Source organism: Hyposmocoma kahamanoa, unplaced genomic scaffold (assembly GCF_003589595.1).
Source record: "Hyposmocoma kahamanoa isolate Upper Pololo Valley unplaced genomic scaffold, ASM358959v1 92, whole genome shotgun sequence".
In the NCBI taxonomy this organism is placed as follows: Eukaryota; Metazoa; Arthropoda; class Insecta; order Lepidoptera; family Cosmopterigidae; genus Hyposmocoma; species Hyposmocoma kahamanoa.
In genome coordinates, this window is record NW_020654748.1 from 8,665,559 (window position 1) to 8,675,747 (window position 10,189).

A 10,189-nucleotide genomic window follows, 5' to 3' on the forward strand; every position below is an offset into this window, starting at 1 on the left:
TTAGATTTAGGAACAGTTTTAGATAATAACGGCTTTGTGAATTTGTGATTCGAAACCATTCGAAACTAACACTGGCCCAAGCCTAGTGGCCGCCATTAAGGAAATAGAATAGAATTTGTGATTTTTGGCATCACAAAGTAGAAGTCCTATTTTTACAAAACTAGCGCACATGGTCATTTTTACTTGACATTGGTGAAATCATCGTTTAGCATATCTTTACCATAGCTTTTAAAAGAAGAAGAAGAAGAAGTGAACCATCTTTCTAATTTGTGTTGTGAACGTACGTGTTATGAACGGCATAATTCCCATACAAGACGAACACTTTATGTAGATACTTGTATTGTATATCAAGTATTCGTCTTGTATGGGAATATTAATAATAATTGTACGTACTACGTGCTCTGTAGTATGGTTGGTTTGGTTGTATTGATTAGTTTAACATATTTTTTCATACATAGAGAACGATGGAGAAACTACCATCTACGTCTGTGGTGTATCCACTAATTTTAACGGAAAAGTATTTCACAGTTTCTGGTAGCAGTACCGGTAACACTAATAATAACGACGATCAAGACAACGTCCAAGCGACATGTATACAATGTAAAGCTATCATCAAAGGTAGTTTGAAAGCAACAAGCAATTTTAGATTGCATTTAAAGGTAGGCCAGGAAATCCATTACTAATTATTCTTGAAAATAACGTTGTGAGCTATAAATATAATACATTATACTATACTAATTAAATTATCCTGTACTATGCTTATTATAATCTTGTGGTGTATTTTGAGTTTCTGGACACATGTGCATCTAAAAAAATCAACAATAGACCAATGAAAAACCAAAAATGACCTATATTGCTGAAACTTTACTCCTTTTTTTTTAAATTATGTACTTATTCTTTATTGTGTTTTTTAGCGAAAGCACCCTGATATTCTTAGCAAATATGAGGAAGATAAAGTAAAGCAAGGTATAACTGGTAAAAGACAGAAATTGTTAAAAATTGAAGAAACAAATTCAAAATTGAAACAAAAACAACTTGATTTTAAATCACAGTCACAGAAGAGTACTCAGAAAAAGCTAGATGATAATATCATTAATTACATTATACAGAGTATGAAACCACTTAGCACAGTGGATGACCCCAATTTTGTGAAAATGTTTTCTGACCTTTCAGAAAATTTACATGTAATGTCTAGACGAACACTAGGACGAAAAATTGAAATGTCCCAAAAAGAACTAACAGAAAAACTAATAAACATTTTGAGTAATTTGGACTATGTATCAACTACTGCAGACATATGGTCAACAAAAACTAGAAGCTTCCTTGGTGTAACTGCACACTGGGTAAACTTTTATTGTTTTACTTAGCTATTTAATTTACTTTGGGCAGATTTTTAAATCTTCATTTAAGGTCATATAGTATACATGTATGTAAACACTTTATTATACAACAATAACTTTACAACAACTTAGGTAGAAAAATAGTGTACAAAGATGAGCTTGATCGATTGATTGATTGCTATGATCCCATAAAGGGATTTCTTCCAATCCAACTAACCTTTGAACAACTGAGAGGATTCAACTATCCTCTCAGTTGTTCAAAGGTTAGTTGGTAGCCAACCCATCTACCAACGTAGATGGGTTGGCAATACTGTATGAAAAAGGAATAAAAAACAAAATAAAAATGAATGCTACATACTCAATAAACACAGATAAGTTACTTAAATCATACATACAAATACATAATATAATCAATAATAAATGGTAACACTAATACATATAAACTATAATAAAATAAAACTACAAATAAATATTACACATGTAGATAATTTTTTTTTTTTTGTATACTATAGCCACTATAGGTTCAGAAATAGTCTTTCGGGTGTGTAATAAACATGTTAATTGATTTATTTATTTATGTCTTATTGCATAAAATATGCTATAATGTCTTTTTACAATACTTTTAATTTTATATTTATTTTGGTTTCAGATTGATAAAAATACACTTAAACGCATGAGTTGTGTATTATCTTTTGATCGCTTCAAAGGGTCACATACGTATGATAAAATTGCTGAGATGCTATTTGAAATACAGTCTTTGTTTAAATTAAAACTTGAACAAGTGGTGTCAACAACTACTGACAATGGGTCAAATTTTGTGAAGGCTTTTAGAGAATTTGGCGTTACTAACTATATACCTGATTTTTCTGATGGTGATGCTGACCTTGCAGGTAAGAAAGAAAACAGTTAATTTATAAAAGTCAGAGTGATTACTCTTCAATTTGGCAAAAATTTTACCACTGAATTCTACCCAAATTTCATTTTTAACTGTAATGTGAATTAATATTATTAATTTGTACCAATTGTACGTACCTAAGTACTTGATATGTTTTTTTTTCAGATACTGCGGAAGTTGTTAGAACTTCTTCGAGTATAGCCTCTGACATTCTATATGATGAGGTTCTGTTACCTCACAACTCAATTGAGGAAATAACAACTAGGGAATTATATTTACCCAGGCACCTTAGATGTGCTAGCCACACATTAAGTCTTTTGGCCACTACAGACATGAATAATTACATAAAAGAATCTCCCATTAGCAGGGTTCATTACTCAGCAATAGCAAAATGTACTTTGCTCTGGAATATGTCCAGAAGGCCCAAGTCTGCAGAAATAATACAAGAATGTCTTGGGAATCAATTGGTATATCCGTGTCCTACAAGGTGGAATTCGCTGTATGATTCAATTGTCCAACTTATGAAAACAAAATCAAAATTAAATGATTTATTTGATAAGTTGGGGAAGACCAACGCTTTCTCGGCTATAGAACTGGAATACCTTGAAGAATTTGTAGAGGTACTTAAACCGATTGCAACAGCTTTAGATTACATTCAGGGCAATAATTGTTATTATGGTAAACTTCTGCCTAGCTTAATGTCTGTAAGAACTAGATTAGAAAGGTTACAGGGCAACAATTTAAGACATTTTTCTGGAGTTGTATCTAAATTGAAAGACAGCTTAGAAAAGAGGTTTGATAACTTTTTTAAACTATCTCCCGAAGTTAATGAAGCCATATTGGCATCCTGCTATCACCCTGCCTATAAAATGCGTTGGCTGCCAGAATCTACCACGTCCGAAGAAAAGCAAAGGATACAAAATCTTGCCATTTACGCTTTAGAGGCTAATTTTAAAAAGCATGAAGAGGGAAGTAGAAGAAGCAGCAATACAAGTAAAGAAGATGATGATTTTATTATTTTTATAAATAGTGACAGTGATCGGCCACAAACATCAAAATGGAATTAGAGCTAGTGAGCTTTCTAAATGAAAAAAGTAAAGAGCTAACTATTCTTGAACATTACCCAAACATAAAACAAGTTTTCATAAAATTTGATACGAGTCTGTGTTCTTCCGGACCAGTAGAGAGATTATTCTCTTTAGCAGGGTTTATACATTCTCCGACGAGAGGATGTTTATCTGATAGCACTTTCAAAAGACTAGTTTTCTTGAAAGGGAATTCTTTTTTAAATAATTAAAAACTACCTTTTTGATACAGTTGCTCAAAACGTGGTATTTTTCGTACTACAAATCGTGCCGAAAGTTGGATTTGTCGCACTAGTACCTTTTACTTTTAATTTTTTTTTTTAATTTGCTGGTGTTTCAAGTCTTAAACATAGAACTAATGAGGTTGTATGTTTATTCTCCTTCTTCTTTTAAATGTTATGGCTCCATCGAAATAATCAATGATTTTGCCAATGTCAAGTAAAAATAACTATGTACGGTAGTTTAATATTATTATAAAAATTAAACAAAAAAATGGCGATTTCGCCAATGTCCTGCGAGAATGAATGAATGTTTATTAATATTTATGTGCTTTGTGACGTAAATCATTCGTCATTAAAACTTATATTTACTTACAAACACAACCTCTTTAGTTCTATGTTTAAGACTTGAAACAACAGTAAATAAAAAAAAATGGAAAAGCACTAGTGCGAAAAATTCAACTGTCGACACGATTTGTAGTACGAAAAAGACCACGTTTTGAGCAACTGTGTTAATAATAACTATTTCGTATTAAAGTTCGTATCTATGCTGGGTGTAGGCTGCATAAAATAAGGAAAAACCCATCACATTAAATATGTCTAATTGTTGCAGTTTTACATTCAATTTTAATTAAATTATCGTTTATTTGTAATATTGCTGTTTAATTTCCTCGCAATCGAAGTGAAAAGCAGAGTGTATAACTCGTTCATAAAACCCATTTTACCCTCGACTTAAGTATCCACCCTCGTCTGCGGCTCCGGTGGATATACTCGCCCCGGGTGAAACGACGCGTTTTATGCACTTGTTGTACAATCTACTATATTTTCACTACAGCCCTCGTACCATAGCTACGCATGACAATCGCGACGCGTGCGGTAAAATTAAAATAAGTGCGTGCTATTGGCTATCTGAATTAGATCCAATTGAGATGGCCAATAGCGCTCACTCAACACACAAGCACTACACACACCCACGCTTTGTACACTTATGCTCCGGCCACACAGAGGCGGTCGCGGAAACGCCGGCCGCGCGTTTCAGTGTGGCAGGGCTCATATGAACTCGTACATTACAAAAATGCCCGCGCCCGGAACGCTTCCGCGGCCGCCTCTGTGTGGCCTGAGCATAAATATCGTATATTATTTCTTTACACCTGTAATCATTGTTAATTGTATTTCTGTAAAAATAATAATTTAAAACTTCTTTTTCAAGATATGTATTGTGGAAGGAAAAAACATTGAAGGAAATTGTTGGTTTCCGAATGTCGCGACAGGACAGGTATATTAAAAAAGTATTTTGTAATTTGTATTTGTATTTTGTATTTTAAATACAACCCATGAAAGTATTTTGTATTTTGTATTTCAAATACACCCCAAGAAAGTATTTGGTATTTCGTATTTTAAATACATATAAGGAAGTATTTTGTAATTTGTATTTCAATTAAGACGTAGCATGTATTTTGCCCAGCCCTGCTAACATCACATTCCACAAGGAAGTAACGCGTTTCAACTTGTATTTTTATATAAATATTCACTAAAACCGAAAATTAACCTACTACTAAAACTAGCCTACATGAATTTGATTTTTGCCTCACTTGTGACAGTTCGTTTGATATGAAACTATCATTCTATGCGTTATTATTCTAAGCTTAATTTGTTTTTCTTTTTAATAATATAATAATAGTAAATAGTAAGCGGAATGCCTCTGGGTCAAAACAAAACGAAATGTATTGTGAAACACATACCTAGCCACTTTGCCAGGGGCTTTACGTTGATTCCCCAACTATGGATAAATATCATTGATCTACACTCAATATTATCTGCCTGACTGGCACATTCCCAAGAGTAGATTGTCACGTCTGTCCACGGTATTACGGCACTGATACTCTTTGACAAAATTCAACACAAAATCAAAACACTATTACTATTGATAGTGTTTTGGAACATGTAGTTGCTGTGAATGTTCTTGTCTATAAATTGAAATCGGTGGCACCACGGTATATTTTACATGCGTATCGTCGATCGTGAGCACAGCTATTATGAAAGGTGACAAGTACGTGCTCACGCTGATAGACTTGTTGAACGTACTTAAGTGAGTATAAATAAGCCTAATAGCAGGGGTTCTGTGGGCAAAGTGCTTGCGTTGAACAAATATATCAATACTAGGGATTATAATAGAACATATTTAAATTATAACAATCGTAAATATAAAATTCATAACATGCACTCAGCAATGATCCTATCTTTAAATCGCACATGTAATATTTTAAAAATATCTAAACCGACTAATTCAAAACATTCTTCCCAGACAAGGTTAACGGACTACTTTAAACATGTTAAGATAACTTGTAATAGTGGAAAGTATTGCAATTTGAATTACAGCGAAGGGAATTCGAACCATAGTTTTTTTCATGAATAAAAGTAAAGGAAGTTTTAAGGTTTTCCATATGAATATCCAAAGTATTCGCTCGAAACTAAATGCAATTGACATTTACATAGATTCGCTCGCAGATACGGCTCCGGATGTACTATGTTTCAGCGGAACGTTCCTAAAAAATGGCGATTAGTCTTGTGTACATATAGAAAGTTATAAATTAGCGGAACATTTTTGCAGGAAAAATCACAGATGGGGTGGAGTATGCATTTTCGTTAAAAATACTATACATTTTAATAAACTGGAATAGTTACATGAATTTGCTGTAGAGGAAAATTTCGAGTGTTGTGGGGTAAATATTCCTGACTTGAAAACAATAATAGTATGCCTATACAGGTCTGGTAAAAATTTTACCATCTTCTTTGATCGGCTTGAATGTCTCTTATTCAAATTGACCAGAAAACATAGAAATTTAAATAATAAAATAGTGTTAGTGGGTGATTTCAATATTAACCTTTTCCAAAAGGATAACCTTACGTCACGTTTCCTGCAAATCATTAGCATACATAAATTAAGATGCAGAGTTACTAAAGCTACACGTATTACATCGCACTCTCAGACTTGTATTGACAACATTGTTACAAATTTCAGTAAATGTAAAGCAGAAGTATTAAATCTGGGTATATCCGATCATACGGCACAAATGCTGAAATTTCCTTGTTCCGTTAGCTTTTCTGTCAGACATTGGTATGTTTATAGAAGAAAAATTGATAATTACATTGACATATTTATGAAATATACATATATCTCAAATCAAGTTCCATGAGGTATTTAAGCAAACTCATCTCAATGAGGCATATAATGTATTTATTGATATATTCAAAACTGTATACGATTTGTGTTTTCCGATAGAAAAATGTAAAGTGACCTTCAGAAAGAAACCACATTGGAAAACAAAAGGTATTAAAATTTCTAGCAAACGCAAGCGTCAACTTTTCGTTGAATTCCAAAAATATAGGTCCGACATTACAATAAATATAAAAAAATACTTAGATCCACTATACGACATTCTAAATGCAAAACGAACATAAATTACATAACCAAAAGTACAAACAAAACTAAAGTCACTTGCAATACAATTCAACAGAATACTACAACTACAAACAAAATACCAACAACAATCAAAAATTTACAAACCGATCAAGGAAATATAACTGATCCTTCACAAATAACTGAACATTTAAATAGACATTATGTTACACAAAGTTTTAATTCCAATTTTGTTAATAATTACAAATCCATCCAAGAACATGAAAGTAAGAGCGTATATTTGAATCCAGTTGATGAACAGGAAGTTCGACATATAATTAAAACTATTAAAAGTAAACGAAGTTGTGGTGACGATGGTATTTCAATGCAAGTGATAAAGACTAGTGTTGACATTATTATATTGCCACTAGTACATATAATTAATTTAATGCTACAAACAGGCTAAAGTAGCCTGTTTGTAGCATTAAATTAATTATAAATGATAATATGAAGATATCATTAATAAAACCTTTACATAAAAAAGGTTCCAAAAAAGTCTCAGAAAATTACATGCCTATAGCTCTTCTTCCGAATTTCTCTAAAATATTTGAAAAGGTTATCTACAAAAGAATAACAAACTTTTTAAATAAACGTAACATATTTAGTCAGTTTCAATTTGCATTTCCTAAAATGAGATCAACACCTCTATCCATTTTTACATTTCTACATAGTTTGTGGGAAGCTATAAATCTTAAAAAAGACAGTATTGCACTTTTCTTGGACATGACAAAAGCGTTCGACTGTGTTATCTCACTCTATCTTGCTAAAACAACTTGACCATTGTGATATTCAAGGCGTAGCAAATGACTTAATACGTAGTTACCTATCGGAACGTAAACAAGCACTATGTCTGACCGTATTTACCAATAAATGCGTGCAAGAGGCCAGATAGACATACATAAGAAATATATTGGGCGTGCCACAGGGAAGTGTACTGGGTCCTCTTCTCTTTATTATATATATAAATGAACTGCCACATCTTACTCAGTGTTATGCACACTGTATACCTATTATGTTCGCTGATGATGTCACAATATTATTTACTAATAACGGAAAAACAAAAATTCACTACGAATTTGACATAAACAATACATTGAACGGTCGTATTACCTGGCTTAAATCACTAAATTTAAAAATAAATAATTCTAAAACATGGACCGTCTTGTCCTCCCTAAAATAAACAGCACGATCTTTGACCGCAGCGCCTATGTAACACCGATTAGAATTTATAACAGACTTCCAATGGAAGTGAAATGTTTAAATGGTGATAAATTTAAAGCTTGTTTAAAAAAAGTAATATTTAAGGTTAATTTATTAAGGTATTTTGACAAAGTTTTTTACAATCTTAACGAATTTTATATAAAGACATCAAATATTTGACAATTGTATAACTAACTCAATTATAATTTCAATTTTTGACATTTAAGTTGTTATAAATTTTAATTGAATTGTAATTTTAAGACATTGTACGCCTGATTTGGGTAAGAATTGTAGATCTAATCACTTGTAAGTAACACCTGTATTTTACCAATTCATACAATAAAAGTTTCTGATTTCGGATTTCTGATTTCTTATCATTTTATATAATCTGAGCAATTTGTACCGATAGGACTGAACCATCTGCATATACGGCTATATCGACGACACTACTGCATCTGTCTCGACTGCATTGCAGACAGAAAGCCAAATACATTCCGATGGATAAGCGATTGAAGCCTTGTCACTACCTGAATTTTAATTCGATATAGTGAGAGTGCCGATTGATTATCTGTCAACCTTCATATAGGAGGAATTTTGGCGGGAAGGTCTCGTATACGATTCCGAGGCCGGTTATCAGATACCATATTGCGCCATATGTCGCCGACAAGTGTAATTTGTGAAAACTAGTCATTTGAGTTTGTATATTACATGTATGTTAGTTTATAAATTGTGTATCAAATGGATCATAGTCAGTGACGGGCAGCGGGTTAAAACCCACTCATCTCGCCCCAGTTTTAACGGGTTTTTACAAAAGGCCGGGAAGGGTCTAATCCATTTGTCTAATCCAACTGCCTCCGTGGCCGAACGGTTACCACGCCGGACTGCCATGCAGAGGTCTTGGGTTCGATTCCCAGGCCGGGAGAAATATGTGTATGGCCTACATTTATTTCTCTCGTGAGTTTGGGTGTAATTTGTGGTTGTCTATGTGTGTGTCCATGGCACCCGCGACACAGGGTTTCCCTAGTGCGGGGCTATGTTGAGTGTGTGTGTTATTATAAAAAAAAAAAATACAAAAAAAAATTGTGCCAAAATCGTGGGCGGAACCATTGAATACGGAATTTGGTAAAATTCCATACATATTACAAATTTCGATGTAAAAATCTTTTTAAACGAAAAAGAAGCTACTCCTTATTACCCACCAATTGCAATCCTGTAGTTTCTCATTTCGATTTATCTCATTTAATTTTTATTTTTTAAGTGTATACAGTGTAACATTTTTGTATCAGTTTATTTCAAAGCAATTTTCAATAGAAACGCAAATCGAATGTTTATTCTAGATCAGAAAGTAATAAACATTTTCTAATAATATGATTTATTCGAACAAAACTCGATTGACAACAAATAACATACACACATACACACTCAACATAGCCCCGCACTAGCGAAACCCTGTGTCGCGGGTGCCATGGACACACATATAGACAAGCACAATTTACACCCAAACTCACGAGAGAAACAAATGTAGGTCATACAAATATTTCTCCCGGCCCGGTAATCGAACCTGGGACCTCTGCGTGGCAGTCCGGCATGGTAACCGTTCGGCCACAGAGGCAGTTAAATATTTAATTGTTAATAGTTTATCATCGATATCAGGCATTAATGGGTTTTAACCCGATTTAAAACCGACGTTAACAAAGCGCCGGGCTAAAACCCAGCCGCTTGACTATTTCTGGTTATAATTGCCTGATATAAAAATAAAAAAAATTACAAGACGTATAAGCCGGAATAAACAAGGTAAATAGAACATAATATAAAACAAAATTAGGAAACAACATTGGACAACTGAACAAATGCCGTAGATTTTTGATTGCTGGAATTTTAAAGGTATAAGTATGAGCTACATTTAAAAAATGTAGACATAAACAACATGAAACAGATTAATGTACAATTTTATTTAACGCCCTTTATTTTTTTTAATTTCTGAAATTTGA

The 10,189-nt window shown here is 33.0% G+C and overlaps 1 protein-coding gene across 1 annotated transcript; it reads left to right on the top strand.

Annotated features, from left to right (window-relative positions):
• The first annotated feature begins 275 nt into the window (after window positions 1-275).
• On the top strand, window positions 276-3,612 carry LOC113236922. Its single transcript, XM_026473147.1, has 5 exons — window positions 276-280; window positions 529-659; window positions 915-1,343; window positions 1,990-2,230; window positions 2,401-3,612. Exons 3-5 carry the CDS (start codon window positions 1,113-1,115, stop codon window positions 3,300-3,302), a joined length of 1,374 nt encoding a protein of 457 aa, XP_026328932.1. The 5' UTR covers window positions 276-280; window positions 529-659; window positions 915-1,112; the 3' UTR covers window positions 3,303-3,612.
• The last annotated feature ends 6,577 nt before the right edge of the window (window positions 3,613-10,189 follow it).